The sequence below is a fragment of the Oncorhynchus mykiss genome, chromosome 18 (assembly GCF_057628025.1).
Source record: "Oncorhynchus mykiss isolate SJ-2025 chromosome 18, ASM5762802v1, whole genome shotgun sequence".
Taxonomy (NCBI): domain Eukaryota; kingdom Metazoa; phylum Chordata; class Actinopteri; order Salmoniformes; family Salmonidae; genus Oncorhynchus; species Oncorhynchus mykiss.
Window position 1 is genome coordinate 73,681,079 of NC_143039.1, and position 17,536 is coordinate 73,698,614.

General features: G+C 48.6%; 1 protein-coding gene across 24 annotated transcripts in view; it reads right to left on the reverse strand.

The window, feature by feature from the left end:
* epb41a (erythrocyte membrane protein band 4.1a) overlaps window positions 1-17,536 on the reverse strand; it is a 147,733-nt gene that overhangs the window by 83,051 nt on the left and 47,146 nt on the right. For 8 of the 24 annotated variants that reach the window (XM_090209378.1, XM_090209376.1, XM_090209374.1 and 5 more), the window contains exons 2-6: window positions 6,884-7,296; window positions 6,290-6,550; window positions 3,400-3,504; window positions 846-888; window positions 103-178 (exon numbers count right to left, since the gene is read on the reverse strand). In XM_090209378.1, coding sequence (XP_090065504.1) covers window positions 103-178; window positions 846-888; window positions 3,400-3,504; window positions 6,290-6,550; window positions 6,884-7,288 — 890 coding nt within the window. In that variant the 5' untranslated portion in view covers window positions 7,289-7,296. Of the gene's footprint in view, window positions 1-102; window positions 179-428; window positions 474-845; window positions 889-3,399; window positions 3,505-6,289; window positions 6,551-6,883; window positions 7,297-17,536 lie in introns of all 24 variants that reach the window. The other 16 variants (XM_036953525.2, XM_036953524.2, XM_036953529.2 and 13 more) reach the window with 3 other exon arrangements.

Genomic DNA, 17,536 nt, shown 5'->3' on the forward strand with positions numbered 1-17,536 from the left:
TGAGAACATTTTCCGCGACCTAACAAATTTTGGTTTGCTGGGAATAGACAGAGAGCACACCAAGAAGAGAGAAACCAGACAGAGGAGCAGGTAGAGGTTAACCTGGTGATGTCTTCAGAAAGCTGGGCTGGGTCAGGAGGATAGAACTTCACATTGAAGGTGAAGTCATAATTGGTGCCTGAGGGAAAAAATCTGTCATCAAAACACATTCAAATCATGGTAACATTTTCCTCTCGTTAAAACATGCACAGCGATGTTTAAAAAACAAAAAACTTGGGTCATATTCAATAGGCACCAAACGGACTGTTAGGGACTAACATGAACTTGTCCAATAAGAAACCCTCATTTTCGTTCCAAAACGTTTAGCTACGGTGTGCACTAATGAATACCCCCCTGAGTAATGAATGACGACGGTATTTTCGTCTCACCTGTACATGATTGTGCGTCTGCACAGATCTTGTCTAACTTTGCACCTACATAGGTGGAGCAGAAAATGAAATGGCAGTGTCACGGTGAGGTGTACAAGGCAGTGTGCTTATTAGCCTTTCGCCATTCAGGGTACGTTTGAGGGAAAAGCTAGCAAGCCAGCCAACTTTAGCCAGTTAACTGATGGTGCTTGACTTCCGTTGTGAGATCAGAGCATTCCAGTGTGCGCTCTGATCGCTGCGAGAGAGAAACACTCTGAATTTACGAAAGGCCCAGGACACACTGACAGTCTGGAGCCGGCATTTTCCGAACGCACCACACCCACAGTAGAACTTCCATTAATTTAGCGAGAGGTTTCAAGACAGACCCCTATACACACACAATGAGAGCAGAGCAGAAGCTACGCATTCAACCCTCACCTTGAACCTGCCTGCGGATCTCCTTGGTGAAATCCATCCAGGTCTGTGGAGCAGAAGTAGGACAATCAGGGGAAAAAACAAGAACTCAAGACGCTGCACCGTTTTAAAACTGAACATCAAACACTGGGAGGAAACCAGGATACCTTGTCAGTTGTACAACACTGGGAGGAAACCAGGATACCTAGTCAGTTGTACAACACTGGGAGGAAACCAGGATACCTAGTCAGTTGTACAACACTGGGAGGAAACCAGGATACCTAGTCAGTTGTACAACACTGGGAGGAAACCAGGATACCTAGTCAGTTGTACAACACTGGGAGGAAACCAGGATACCTTGTCAGTTGTACAACACTGGGAGGAAACCAGGATACCTTGTCAGTTGTACAACACTGGGAGGAAACCAGGATACCTAGTCAGTTGTACAACACTGGGAGGAAACCAGGATACCTTGTCAGTTGTACAACACTGGGAGGAAACCAGGATACCTTGTCAGTTGTACAACACTGGGAGGAAACCAGGATACCTAGTCAGTTGTACAACACTGGGAGGAAACCAGGATACCTTGTCAGTTGTACAACACTGGGAGGAAACCAGGATACCTTGTCAGTTGTACAACACTGGGAGGAAACCAGGAAACCTAGTCAGTTGTACAACACTGGGAGGAAACCAGGATACCTAGTCAGTTGTACAACACTGGGAGGAAACCAGGATACCTTGTCAGTTGTACAACACTGGGAGGAAACCAGGATACCTTGTCAGTTGTACAACACTGGGAGGAAACCAGGATACCTAGTCAGTTGTACAACACTGGGAGGAAACCAGGATACCTTGTCAGTTGTACAACACTGGGAGGAAACCAGGATACCTAGTCAGTTGTAGAGGAAACCAGGATATCTTGTCAGTTGTACAACACTGGGAGGAAACCAGGATACCTAGTCAGTTGTACAACACTGGGAGGAAACCAGGATACCTTGTCAGTTGTACAACACTGGGAGGAAACCAGGATACCTTGTCAGTTGTACAACACTGGGAGGAAACCAGGAAACCTAGTCAGTTGTACAACACTGGGAGGAAACCAGGATACCTAGTCAGTTGTACAACACTGGGAGGAAACCAGGATACCTTGTCAGTTGTACAACACTGGGAGGAAACCAGGATACCTTGTCAGTTGTACAACACTGGGAGGAAACCAGGATACCTAGTCAGTTGTACAACACTGGGAGGAAACCAGGATACCTTGTCAGTTGTACAACACTGGGAGGAAACCAGGATACCTAGTCAGTTGTAGAGGAAACCAGGATATCTTGTCAGTTGTACAACACTGGGAGGAAACCAGGATACCTAGTCAGTTGTACAACACTGGGAGGAAACCAGGATACCTTGTCAGTTGTACAACACTGGGAGGAAACCAGGATACCTTGTCAGTTGTACAACACTGGGAGGAAACCAGGATACCTAGTCAGTTGTACAACACTGGGAGGAAACCAGGATACCTTGTCAGTTGTACAACACTGGGAGGAAACCAGGATACCTTGTCAGTTGTACAACACTGGGAGGAAACCAGGATACCTTGTCAGTTGTACAACACTGGGAGGAAACCAGGATACCTAGTCAGTTGTACAACACTGGGAGGAAACCAGGATACCTTGTCAGTTGTACAACACTGGGAGGAAACCAGGATACCTAGTCAGTTGTACAACATTGGGAGGAAACCAGGACACCTTGTCAGTTGTACAACACTGGGAGGAAACCAGGATATCTAGTCAGTTGTACAACACTGGGAGGAAACCAGGATATCTAGTCAGTTGTACAACACTGGGAGGAGACCAGGATACCTAGTCAGTTGTACAACACTGGGAGGAAACCAGGATACCTAGTCAGTTGTACAACACTGGGAGGAAACCAGGATACCTAGTCAGTTGTACAACACTGGGAGGAAACAGGAGATACCTAATGTGTCTTCCGCATTTAACCCAACCCCTCTGAATCAGAGAGGTACGTTTATAATTTATCTGTTATTTTACCAGGTAAGTTGACTGAGAACACGTTCTCATTTACAGCAACAACCTGGGGTTATAGTTACAGTGGATAGGAGGGTGAGCCAATTGCAATTGGGGATAATTAGGTGACAATGGTGGTTTGAGGGCCAGATTGGGAATTTAGCTAGGACACCGGGGTTAACACCCCTACTCTTACGATAAGTGCCATGGGAGCTTTAATGACCTCATAGAGTCAGGACACCCTACACAGGGCAGTGTCCCCAATCACTGCCCTGGGGCATTGGGATATTTTTTAGACCAGAGGTAAGAGTGCCTCCTACTGGCCCTCCAACACCACTTCCAGCAGCATCTGGTCTCCCATCCAGAGACTGACCAGCACCAACCCTGCTTAGCTTCAGAAGCAAGCCAGCAGTGGTATGCAGGGTGGTATGCTGCTGTCCATGTATCTTTGTGGGAATGGACAGGTACAGGTGTGATCACACCAGTAATATTAGTAAATTTAGTAACAGACAGACATTAGTTAAAGTGCAGAACATTGTCTCAGAGCTACTGACCTTCATGGAGGGCGACTCCCAGATGGCCAGGCCGTAGTAGTCTCTCTCCAGCAGGTTGAGGTGGTCACACACCTTGGTGAACAGCTCCACACCTTTGGCATGTTTCTACAGGCAGGAGAGATATTTCTCAGAGAGCCATAATAAATCAGTCTGTGTGATCGGCATGTTTTCTAAAGGCCAGACACACACACAGGGAGAAGAAATAGCTACAGACACACACAAAAATCCAGTAATTAACTGTGTGAGACATATGTGTCCCAAATGGCACACTAATCCCTATATAGTGCACTACTTTTGACCAGGTATGTAGGGAATACAGTGCCTTGCGAAAGTATTCGGCCCCCTTGAACTTTGCGACCTTTTGCCACATTTCAGGCTTCAAACATAAAGATATAAAACTGTATTTTTTTGTGAAGAATCAACAACAAGTGGGACACAGTCATGAAGTGGAACGACATTTATTGCCTATTTCAAACTTTTTTAACAATTTTGGCAACAATGCAAAACGTTATGTTTGGCGTAAAAGCAACACAGCTGAACACACCATCCCCACTGTCAAACATGGTGGTGGCAGCATCATGGTTTGGGCCTGCTTTTCTTCAGCAGGGTCAGGGAAGATGGTTAAAATTGATGGGAAGATGGATGGAGCCAAATACAGGACCATTCTGGAAGAAAACCTGATGGAGTCTGCAAAAGACCTGAGACTGGGACGGAGATTTGTCTTCCAACAAGACAATGATCCAAAACATAAAGCAAAATCTACAATGGAATGGTTCAAAAATAAACATATCCAGGTGTTAGAATGGCCAAGTCAAAGTCCAGACCTGAATCCAATCGAGAATCTGTTGAAAGAACTGAAAACTGCTGTTCACAAATGCTCTCCATCCAACCTCACTGAGCTCGAGCTGTTTTGCAAGGAGGAATGGGAAAAAATTTCAGTCTCTCGATGTGCAAAACTGATAGAGACATACCCCAAGCGACTTACAGCTGTAATCGCAGCAAAAGGTGGCGCTACAAAGTATTAACTTAAGGGGGCTGAATCATTTTGCACGCCCAATTTTTCAGTTTTTGATTTGTTAAAAAAGTTTGAAATATCCAATAAATGTCGTTCCACTTCATGATTGTGTCCCACTTGTTGTTGATTCTTCACAAAAAAATACAGTTTTATATCTTCATGTTTGAAGCCTGAAATGTGGCAAAAGGTCGCAAAGTTCAAGGGGGCCGAATACTTTCGCAAGGCACTGTAGGATGTCAATTGGGACGTATCCATTAACTGTAGGTTCCTAATGCAGTAGAACATGAATTAGGAGAGAGGAAGATAGGCTGCTGCTGACCAATGACAAAAACATTGCCTGAGTAGTGGTGGAGGCTCGTTTTATTCAATACTGGATGTATCCCTAGCCTGGAGATCCCAGGGATGGTTGTGTTGTCTTGCCAAATCATATGGAATTGTCATGCCAAACAGCCCTGTCAACCAGCCCTGCCAACTAGCCCTGTCAAACAGCCCTGTCAACCAGCCATGCCAACTAGCCCTGTCAAACAGCCCTGTCAACCAGCCCTGTCAACCAGCCAAGTCAACAAGCCAAGTCAACCAGCCCTGTCAAACAGCCCTGTCAACCAGCCCTGTCAACCAGCCCTGTCAACCAGCCCTGTCAACCAGCAATGCCAACCAGCCAAGTCAAACAGCCCTGTCAACCAGCCATGCCAACTAGCCCTGTCAAACAGCCCTGTCAACCAGCTCTGTCAACCAGCCAAGTCAACAAGCCAAGTCAACCAGCCCTGTCAAACAGCCCTGTCAACCAGCCCTGTCAACCAGCACTGTCAACCAGCAATGTCAACTAGCCCTGTCAACTAGCCACGTCAACTAGCCACGTCAAACAGCACTGTCAACCAGCCATGTCAACCAGCCAAGTCAAACAGCACTGTCAACCAGCAATGCCAACCAGCCAAGTCAAACAGCAATGTCAACTAGCCAAGTCAAACAGCCCTGTCAACCAGTCATGCCAAACAGCCCTGTCAAACAGCCAAGTCAACCAGCCAAGTCAACCAGCCAAGTCAGCCAGCCATGTCAACCAGCCAAGTCAAACAGCACTGTCAAACAGCCCTGTCAAACAGCCCTGTAAACCAGCCAAGTCAAACAGCACTGTCAACTAGCCAAGTCAAACAGCCAAGTCAACCAGCCCTGTCAAACAGCCCTGTAAACCAGCCCTGCCAACCAGCCCTGTCAAACAGCCCTGTAAACCAGCCCTGCCAAACAGCCCTGCCAACCAGCCCTGTCAAACAGCCCTGTAAACCAGCACTGTCTACCAGCCATGTCAAACAGCTCTGTAAACCAGCCCTGCCAACCAGCCCTGTCAACCAGCCCTGTCAAACAGCCCTGTCAACCAGCCCTGTCAACCAGCCCTGTCAACCAGCCATGTCCACCAGCCCTGTCCACCAGCCCTGTCAAACAGCCCTGTCAAACAGCCATGTCAAACAGCCCTGTCAAACAGCCCTGTCAAACAGCCCTGTAAACTAGCCCTGCCAACCAGCCCTGTCAACCAGCACTGTCAACCAGCCATGTCAAACAGCCCTGTCAACCAGCCCTGCCAACCAGCCCTGTCAACCAGCCATGTCAAACAGCCCTGTCAAACAGCCCTGTCAACCAGCCCTGTCAACCAGCCCTGTCAACCAGCCCTGTCAACCAGCCCTGTCAACCAGCCCTGTCAACCAGCCCTGCCAACCAGCCCTGTCAAACAGCCCTGTCAAACAGCCCTGTCAAACAGCCCTGTCAAACATGACGATTCCATGAGATTTGTCTAGACAGCACAAACCATCCTGGATCTCCCAGGCTATGTATTCCAGGTTTCCAACTAGAATAAAGGAATGATTTGGTAATATTGGGACTTACCTCCAGCTCACACTCAAACAGAGTGTCGTCCAGCAGTGTAACTTTAATCTGCATGATCCTGGGTCGACGGGGAGGCTTAGGAGGTTGAGCGTCTTCCTCTGTTGTCTTCTCTACTCCCTCTTTCTCTCCTTCTCCCTCAGGCTCCTCCTCCTCTTTCTCCTTCCCCTGGGCACTGTCCTCTTCTCTTTTCTTCTTATCGGTCTCTCCGCCCTCTACCTCAGAGTCTTTCTCGGGGTCTTCCTTCTGGTCTACCTGGACAAGCTGGAGGAAAAAGACACGACACATTTTAAACACAATCAATGTTATATTTATATCCAAAAACGCATTCATTGACACATGACAAAAACATCCTGTACTGTAATCCGACAAAAAACACTTCACAGTACTTAACAGTAGTAATCAGTACTTAACAGTACTAATCAGTACTTAACAGTACTAATCAGTACTATTCTTCAAAGACGCTGATGTTCTTCTGGAAAAGACTCAAATCACCACTTTGACACTGACTCTTATTAATGCCCTATTGCAGGACACACACACACACACACACACACACACACACACAACAGTGTGGTGGTTAGGATAGGATCTCACCTGCGCCTCGTTGCTGCTGAGCGAGTGCAGGTCAAGGTTCTGATCACCCTCGATCTTGAGCTCTGGTTCACAGTCAGCGATGGGCGCCTTGGGCTCTTCCCCGTCCCCTCCTTTCTCCCCCTTCTCTCCCCCGTCCTCCTCGCACTGGGAACGCCTCTTCAGGAAGGAGGAGAAGAGGCGCGAGAGGCCGCGGCCAGCTGAGGTGCGCCGACGGGGTCTCAGCTGCACCTCCTCCTGGGGAGAGGAGTACGAGGGCGAACCAGTGCTCTGGGGCGAGGTGGCGGGGCTGGTGGCGGCCTGGGACTCAGAGGGTCCGTGGTCAGGAGGCGTGACCTGATGCTGCTCCGCCTCCTGCTGGCTGGGTTTCTTCTGATGCTGGCTCTCTGTCGCCTCGTCTGTCGTCATGGCAATAGCTGAATGGGAAAAACCAACCAGAGAAAATAGCTGCTAGCAGCAATGCCAGGGTTCAAGCTGTGGGTCTACTGTGTAACCATCAGGACAAATTGGACACATTCCCCTAGGATGAGCTACCACTGTACTCCTTACCACACTTGCCAAATATCAGAACTCAACATCGAACAGATCATGCAATTAGCTTTTGATGTATTTTGGACCATTTTCAAATGATGTTGACAACTTTAAACGTCTTCTTCTCCATAACTGCTGGACCGATTGGCACCAAATTTGGTATATATATATATATATATAACATCGATGTACACGTCTTCAAATGCAGGACTCAAACTCAAACAATATGGCCACTATGAGCCAATAAGCTTGCGTGAATGGTTTTCCCTGTCCAACTGCTCCACCATGCGGCTAAACAGAACCTTAACAGATTAGCTAGACTCATATCCCTGTGCCAAATTTCCTCACTCTGAGTCGAACCGATCAACAGATATAAACATGCATCCGTTTTTGCGCCACCATGTGGTCGAGCTGAATGTGCTGGCATTTGTTGAGTCTTGACAGTGTTTGGAACATGTGTGCCAAGTTGTTACAATACAATTATCAGTGTCTGATTTATCTGCATTTATGTGTCAGACCACGCCCACATGAATGCTTATTGGTCAGTTGTTTGACATACTAGAGTGGAAAATATAGTGTTGAGAGACCTCCATAAAGGCCATATATCAAATTCTGTGCAGATCGGTCATTCGGTGCATTTGAAGTGTTTTTCACAAAAATTCTAAATGGTGGAAAATCCATTAAGGCAGACCTCATGGGTTCTTGAGGCAAATGTGTTCCTTGTGAAGAGACGGACCTATGTACCAAGTTTCACGACTCTACATCACACGTGGTGAGGGGCGTGAGCTTTCAAAGTTTGCATTTTCAATCGCTTGTTATAGCACCACCATTGGTTTAGTTGGCATTGAATCGCATGGGAGGAATTGCCTAATAATGATGAACGCCAAGAAATAGAATAGGGCTTTGCTGCTTGAACCCATAACAATTATTTGGTTGAGTAGTTTACCTGGGATTGGATCCCATGTTATTTCATTGTTCACAACATTGTCATTAGTTCCTATTGAGCCTATTTACACAGGGTCATTAAAGCTGCTGATACTGCTCTTCCTGATTCAATACGGTGCAGATGGTGTGGGGGGGGGGAGAAACAACACACAGAGAGACAGAGAGGGAGACAGAGAGAGAGCAAGACAGAGACAGAGAGAGAGCAAGACAGAGAGAGCAAGACAGAGCGAGAGAGAGAGCAAGACAGAGCGAGAGAGAGAGCAAGACAGAGACAGAGAGAGAGCAAGACAGAGACAGAGAGAGAGCAAGACAGAGACAGAGAGAGAGCAAGACAGAGACAGAGAGAGCAAGACAGAGCGAGAGAGAGAGCAAGACAGAGACAGAGAGCGACAGAGAGAGAGCGAGACAGAGAAAGAGAGAGAGAGACAGAGAGAGAGAGAGAAAAAGTGAGAGTTTAAGCAAGAGAGAGATGAGCGAGAATACAGACAGAGACTAACAGAGAGACACAGACAGAAAGAGAGAGACCACTTCTCCAATCTTTTTGGCTCTATAACAAAGAATAAAGAGCAAAAACATATACAGGATCAAATACAAATCTTAGAATCAACTATTAAAGACTACCAGAAGCCACTGGATTCTCCAATTACCTTGAATGAGCTACAGGACAAAATAAAAACCCTCCAACCCAAAAAGGCATGTGGTGTTGATGGTATCCTTAATGAAATGATCAAATATACAGACAACAAATTCCAATTGGCTATACTAAAACTCTTTAACATCATCCTTAGCTCTGGCATCTTCCCCAATATTTGGAACCAAGGACTGATCACCCCAATCCACAAAAGTTGAGACAAATTTGACCCCAATAACTACCGTGGAATATGCGTCAACAGCAACCTTGGGAAAATCCTCTGCATTATCATTAACAGCAGACTCGTCCATTTCCTCAATGAAAACAATGTACTGAGCAAATGTCAAATTGGCTTTGTACCAAATTACCGTACAACAGACCATGTATTCACCCTGCACACCCTAATTGACAACCAAACAAACCAAAACAAAGAAAAAGTCTTCTCATGCTTTGTTGATTTCAAAAAAGTATTTGACTCAATTTGGCATGAGGGTCTGCTATACAAATTGATGGAAAGTGGTGTTGGGGGGTAAAACATACAACATTATAAAATCCATGTACACAAACAACAATTGTGCGGTGAAAATGGGCAAAAAAACCGACACATTTCTTCTCACAGGGTCATGGGGTGAGACAGGGATGCAGCTTAAGCCCCACCCTTTTCAATATATATATATATATCAACGAATTGGCGCGGGCACTAGAAAAGTCTGCAGCACCCGGCTTCACCCTACTAGAATCTGAAGTCAAATGTCTACTGTTTGCTGATGATCTGGTGCTTCACCAACCAAGGACGGCCTACAGCAACACCTAGATCTTTTGCACAGATTCTGCCAGACCTGACAGTAAATCTCAGTAAGACCAAAATAATGGTGTTCCAAAAAAGGTCCAGTCGCCAGGACCACAAATACAAATTCCATCTAGACACCATTGCCCTAGAGCACACAAAAAACTATACATACCTTGGCCTAAACTTCAGCGCCACAGGTAACTTCCAGAAAGCTGTGAACGATCTGAGAGACAAGGCAAGAAGGGCATTCTATGCCATCAAAAGGAACATAAAATGCAAGATACCAATTAGGATTTGGCAAAAAATACTTGAATCAGTCATAGAGCCCATTGCCCTTTATGGTTGAGAGGTCTGGGGTCCGCTCACCAACCAAGATTTCACAAAATGGGACAAACACTAAAATTGAAACTCTGCACGCAGAATTCTGCAAAAATATCCTCTGTGTACAAAGTAGAACACCAAATAATGCATGCAGAGCAGAATTAGGCCGATACCCACTAATTATCAAAATCCAGAAAAGAGCCGTTAAATTCTACAACCACCTAAAAGGAAGCGATTCCCAAACCTTCCATAACAAAGCCATGACCTACAGAGAGATGAACCTGGAAAAGAGTCCCCTAAGCAAGCTGGTCCTGGGGCTCTGTTCACCAAAACAAACACACCCTACAGAGCCCCAGGACAGCAGCACAATTAGACCCAACCAAATCATGAGAAAACAACAAGATAAATACTTGACACATTGGAAAGAATTAACAACAAAACAGAGCAAACTAGAATGCTATTTGGCCATAAACAGAGAGTACACAGTGGCAGAACACCTGACCACTGTGACTGACCCAAAATTAAGGAAAGCTTTGACTATGTACTCAGTGAGCATAGCCTTGCTATTGAGAAAGGCCGCCGTAGGCAGACATGACTCTCAAGAGAAGACAGGCTATGTGAACACTGCCCACAAAATGAGGTGGAAACTGAGCTGCACTTCCTAACCTCCTGCCCAATGTATGACCATATTAGAGAGACATATTTCCCTCAGATTACACAGATTCACAAAGAACTCGAAAACAAACCCAATTTTGATAAACTCCCATATCTACTGGGTGAAATTCCACAGTGTGCCATCACAGCACCAAGATATGTGACCTGTTACCACAAGAAAAGGGCAACCAGTGAAGAACAAACACCATTGTAAATACAACCCATATTTATGCTTATTTATTTTCCCTTGTGTACTTTAACCATTTGTACAGTGCTACAACACTGTATATATACATAATATGACATTTGTAATGTCTTTATTGTTTTGAAACTTCTGTATGTGTAATGTTTATTGTTTATTTTTATTGTTTATTTCCCTTTTGTATATTATCTACCTCACTTGCTTTGGCAATGTTAACACATGTTTCCCATGCCAATAAAGCCCCTTGAATTGAATTGAGAGAGACAGGAGAGAGAGAGACAGACAGATAGAGAGAGAACAGACAGACAGATAGAGAGAGACAGAAAGAGAGAGAACAGACAGACAGATAGAGAGAGAACAGACAGACAGATAGAGAGAGAGACAGAAAGACAGAGAGAAGACAGATAGACAGAAAGAGAGAAGACAGACAGACAGACAGACAGACAGACAGACAGAGACAGACAGACAGACAGACAGACAGACAGACAGAGAGACAGAGAGAAAGACAGACAGACAGAAAGAGAGAAGACAGACAGACAGAGACAGACAGACAGACAGACAGACAGACAGACAGACAGACAGACAGACAGACAGACAGACAGAGACAGACAGACAGACAGACAGACAGACAGACAGACAGACAGAGAGACAGAGAGAAAGACAGACAGACAGAAAGAGAGAAGACAGACAGACAGAGACAGACAGACAGAGTGCGATAGAGAATGGCTGAGACAAGCAACACTACACTGTTCAGCTAAGCCTCGGCAGCAGAGCTGTAGGACAACTGCAGAGTCTAAGCTCCCATTGCTCCATAATCATCAGTTTAAACGTAGATAGTTTATCATGGATGATGACGTTAGCTAACCCCTTAGGTGGCTGTTAGATCTAGACCTAAAATCTTAAACCTCACAGAGGTAGTTTTGCATTAAATCCCAGGCAGCCATGTATGTTACACATGCCCAGGGAGAGTTGAGAGGAGGGAGAGAAGAGGTGGTCATTCATATTATATTAACAGTTTTATCATTGATATTATATTTGTTATCATGGAGTGGACTTTTACAGCCCCCCCTTTAAATTGTTTAACTTGGGTCAAACTTTTCGGGTAGCCTTCCACAAGCTTCCCACAATAAATTGGGTGAATTTTGGCCCATTCCTCCTGACAGAGTTGGTGTAACCGAGTCAGGTTTGTAGGTCTACTTGCTTGCACACGCTTTTTCAGATCTGCCCACAAATGTTCTATTGGATTGAGGTCAGGGCTTTGTGATGGCCACTCCAATACCTTAACTTTGTTGTCCTTAAGCCATTTTGCCACAACTTTGGAAGTATGCTTGGGGTCATTGTTGCCACCCCCGTGCTTCACGGTTGGGATGGTGTTCTTCGGCTTGCAAGCCTCCCCCGTTTTTTAACAAACATAACGATGGTCATTATGGCCAAACAGTTATATTTTTGTTTCATCAGACCAGAGGACATTTCTCCAAAAAGTACAATCTTTGTCCCCATGTACAGTTGCAAACCGTAGTCTGGCTTTTATGTGGCGGTTTTGGAGCAGTGGCTTCTTCCTTGCTGAGCGGCCTTTCAGGTTATGTCGATATAGGACTCATTTTACTGTGGATATAGATACTTTCATACCTGTTTCCTCCAGCATCTTCACAAGGTCCTTTGCTGTTGTTCTGGGATTGATTTGCACTTTTTGCACCAAAGTACATTCATCTCTAGGAGACAGAACGTGTCTCCTTCCTGAGCGGTATGATGGCTGCATGGTCCCATGGTGTTTATACTTGTTCATCTGTACAAACAATCGTGCGCGTTGCACCTTCAGGTGTTTGGAAATTTCTCCCAAGGATGAACCAGACGTGTGGAGGTCTACAATTTTTTTTCTGTGGTCTTGGCTGATTTCTTTTGATTTTCCCATGATGTCAAGCAAAGACGCACTGAGTTTGAAGGTAGGTCTTGAAATACCTCCAAATACCTCCAATTGACTCAAATGATGTCAATCAGAAGCTTCTAAAGCCATGACATAATTTTCTGGAATTTTCCAAGCTGTTTAAAGGCACAGTCAACTTAGTGTATGTAAACTTCTGACCCACTGGAATTGTGATACAGAAAAATAATCTGTCTGTAAACAATTGTTAGGAAAATTACTTGTGTCATGCACAAAGTAGATGTCCTAACAGACTTGCCAAAACTATAGTTTGTTAACAAGAAATTTGTGGAGTGGTTTTATTTCCCTGCATCAGTACAAGCAGGAAATGCATCACCTATGCCTGATTCATTCCAACAAGGCTGGTTTTGGATTTCTCCCTGACCAATATGGCTGCTATTTCCACCCCACTATGGAACTTTGAGGGATTATGACATAGACCCTCTAGTAATTTAATAGGATCTCTATGGTTAGTAGTCTGGTAATCCTTCTCAACGGAAGACCAATCCTGACCACTATCACCAGGCCTATTAGTGTTAAATCTATTGCATAGAGACGATGTGATTAATCATAAAATACACCATTGTTACTTTACCCAGCCCTGCCGAGAAGCCTAGCCCTGCCCAGCCCAGCCAAGGAGCCCAGCCCAGCCCAGCCGAGTAGCCCAGCCCAGTCGAGGAGCCCAGCCCAGTCCAGCCGAGGAGCCCAACCCAGCCCAGCCCAGCCCTGCCGAGGAACCCAGCCCAGCCCAGCCGAGGAGCCCAGCCCAGCCCAGCCCTGCCGAGAAGCCCATCCCAGCCCAGTCCTGCCGAGGAGCCCAGCCCAGCCCAGCCCTGCCGAGGAACCCAGCCCAGCTCAGCCGAGGAGCCCAGCCCAGCCCAGGCGAGGAGCCCAGCCCAGCCCAGCCCAGGCGAGGAGCCCAGCCCAGTCCAGCCGAGAAGCCCAGCCCAGCCGAGGAGCCCAGCCCAGCCGAGGAGCCCAGCCCAGCCCAGCTGAGGAGACCAGCCGAGGAGCCCAGCCGAGGAGCCCAGCCGAGGAGCAGCCCAGCCAAGGAGCCCAGCCGAGGAGCCCAGCCCAGTCCAGCCGAGGAGCCCAGCCCAGCCCTGCCGAGGAGCCCAGCCCAGCCCAGCCGAGGGGCCCAGCCCAGTCCAACCCAGCCGAGGAGCCCAGCCCAGCCCTGCCGAGGAGCCCTGCCCAGCCCAGCCGAGGGGCCCAGCCCAGCCCTGCCGAGGAGCCCAGCCCTGCCAACGAGCCCAGCCCAGTCCAGCCAAGGAGCCCAGCCCAGTCCTACTGACAAGCCCAGTCCAGCCAAGGAGCCCAGCCCAGTCCTGCTGTACCCAGTCTGATAGTAGTAATGAGGAATGAATCTAGTTGCTGCCCTGAGAGGGGGCCAAATCTGACAGAAAATAACAGCAGCACACAACTAGCCCTGTCCAAGATCTGCGCTGGCTTACCAATATATGATCATAATATTTGGCAAGACAGCACAGACAGATCTGGGACCAGGCTAGCAAATAACCTTCAGTGTTTTGCATTCTCTTGGATCTCTCCTGATAATCTAGTCACGGTGTGTGTCTACTATTTATTCAGACCAGGAGGTTCTACTCAAAGTACAGTAGGTACAGGTCAGAACAGTAGAGGACTGACTTAGAGGAACACAAGGGCCCTTCAACAACTCTTAATACAGCGTGTGAGACTCTACAGTTCAGAGAGCAGTGAGTTGACTTTATCAGACGCTCATTTGGAGCTCTCAGTGGACCGAGGAGACCTCGGGTATGTGTCCCAAATGGAACCCTATTCACTATATAGTACACTACTTCTGACCAGGGCCCATAGACACATCCCAGGTCTACTGTTCAGCCTCTCTCTGCTCTAAGTCTCCTCCACTCTCAGCTGCTCAGCAGTTAGTTGAGTCATAATTACCATAATCAAATAATCATCTGAATTCCAGTCTTTAAACAGTGACTCACTGCTCTGCCCAGCTCTGCCCTGCTCAGCCCCGTAGCTCCCCAGCCCTACTCAGCCAAGTAGCTAACCAGGCCTGCTCAGCCCCGTAGCTCCCCAGCCCTGCTCAGCCCTGCTCAGCCCTGCAACTCCCCAGCCCTGCTCAGCCCCGTAGCTCCCCAGCCCTGCTCAGCCAAGTAGCTAACCAGCCCTGCTCAGCAAAGTAGCTCCCCAGCCCTACTCAGCCAAGTAGCTAACCAGCCCTGCTCAGCAAAGTAGCTCCCCAGCCCTGCTCTGCCCTGCTCAGCCCTGCTCAGCCCCGTAGCTCCCCAGCCCTACTCAGCCAAGTAGCTAACCAGCCCTGCTCAGCAAAGTAGCTCCCCAGCCCTGCTCAGCCCTGCAACTCCCCAGCCCTACTCAGCCCTGCAGCTCCCCAGCCCTGCTCAGCAAAGTAGCTCCCCAGCCCTACTCAGCCCTGCAGCTCCCCAGCCCTGCTCAGCAAAGTAGCTCCCCAGCCCTGCTCAGTCCTGCTCAGACCCGTAGCTCCCCAGCCCTACTCAGCCCCGTAGCTCCCCAGCCCTGCTCAGCCCCGTAGCTCCCCAGCCCTACTCAGCCCTGCTCAGCCCTGCAACTCCCCAGCCCTGCTCAGCCCTGCAGCTCCCCAGCCCTGCTCAGCAAAGTAGCTCCCCAGCCCTGCTCAGCCCTGCAACTCCCCAGCCCTGCTCAGTCCTGCTCAGCCCCGTAGCTCCCCAGCCCTACTCAGCCCCGTAGCTCCCCAGCCCTGCTCAGCCCCGTAGCTCCCCAGCCCTGCTCAGCCCTGCTCAGCCCTGCAACTCCCCAGCCCTGCTCAGCCCTGCAGCTCCCCAGCCCTGCTCAGCAAAGTAGCTCCCCAGCCCTGCTCAGCCCTGCAACTCCCCAGCCCTGCTCAGTCCTGCTCAGCCCAATAGCTCCCCAGCCCTACTCAGCCCCGTAGCTCCCCAGCCCTGCTCAGCCCCGCAGCTCCCCAGCCCTGCTCAGCCCCGTAGCTCCCCAGCCCTGCTCAGCCCCACAGCTCCCCAGCCCTGCTCAGCCCCGTAGCTCCCCAGCCCTGCTCAGCCCCGTAGCTCCCCAGCCCTGCTCAGCCCCGTAGCTCCCCAGCCCTGCTCAGCCCCGTAGCGCCCCAGCCCTGCTCAACCCCGCAGCTCCCCAGGCCTGCTCAGCACATTGCTCCCCATCCCTGCTCAGCCCTGCAGCTCCCCAGCCCTGCTCAGCCCTGCAGCTCCCCAGCCCTGCTCAGCCCTTCAGCTCCCCAGCCCTGCAGCTCCCCAGCCCTGCTCAGCCCTGCAGGTCCCCAGCCCGGCTCAGCCCTGCAGGTCCCCAGCCCGGCTCAGCCCTGCAGGTCCCCAGCCCGGCTCAGCCCTGCAGGTCCCGAGCCCGGCTCAGACCTGCAGGTCCCCAGCCCTGCTCAGCCCTGCAGCTCCCCAGCCCTGCTCAGCCTGCTCAGCCCTGCAGCTCCCCAGCCCTGCTCAGCCCTGCAGCTCCCCAGCCCTGCAGCTCCCCAGCCCTGCTCAGCCCTGCAGCTCCCCAGCCCTGCTCAGCCCTGCTCAGCCCTGCAGCTCCCCAGCCCTGCTCAGCCCTGCAGCTCCCCAGCCCTGCAGCACCCCAGGCCTGCTCACCCCTGCTCAGCCTGCTCAGCCCTGCAGCTCCCCAGCCCTGCTCAGCCCTGCTCAGCCCTGCAGAGGGAATAGGGTGAAACTAGCCAAGTACAGTGGCAAGAAAAAGTATGTGAACCCTTTGGAAATACCTGGATTTCTGCATAAAGTGATCATCAAATTTGATCTGATCTTCATCTGTCACAACAATAGACAAACACAGTCTGCTTTAACTAATAACATACAAATTATGGTATTTTTCTTGTCTATATTGAATACATAATTTAAACATTCACAGTGTAGGTTGGAAAAAGTTTGTGAACCCCTAGGATAATGACTCCTCCAAAAGATAATTGGAGTCAGGAGTCAGCTAACCTGGAGTCCAATCAATGAGACGAGATTGGAGATGTTGGTTGGAGCTGCCCTATAAAAAGCACTCACAACATTTGAGTTTGCTATTCACAAGAAGCATTTCCTGATGTCAACCATGCCTCGAACAAGGACCTAAGGTTAAGGGTCTCAGAGGACTCAGAGGACCTAAGGTTAAGAATGGTTGACTTGCATAAAGCTGGAAAGGGTTACAAAAGTATCTCTAAAAGCCTTAATGTTCATCCGTCCACGGTAAGACAAATTGTCTATAAATGGAAAAGTTCAGCACTGTTGCTACTCTCCTTAGAAGAGGCCATCCTGCAAAGAGGACTGCAAGAGGACAGCACAGAATGCTCAATGAGGTTAAGAAGAATCCTAGAGTGTCAGCTAAAGACTTACAGAAATCTCTGGAACATGCTAACATCTCTGTTGAAGAGTCTACGATACGTAAAACACTAAACAAGAATGGTGTTCATGGGAGGACACCACGGAAGAAGCCACTGCTGTCCAAAAACAACATTGCTACAGGCATGAAGTTTGCAAAAGTGCACCTGAACGTTCCACAGGGCTACTGACAAAATATTCTGTGGACAGATGAAACTACACTTGAGTTGCTTGGAAGGAACACCCAACACTATGTGTGGAGAAAAAAAGGCACAGCACACCAACATCAACCTCATCCCAACTGTAAAGTATGGTGGAGGGAGCATCATGGTT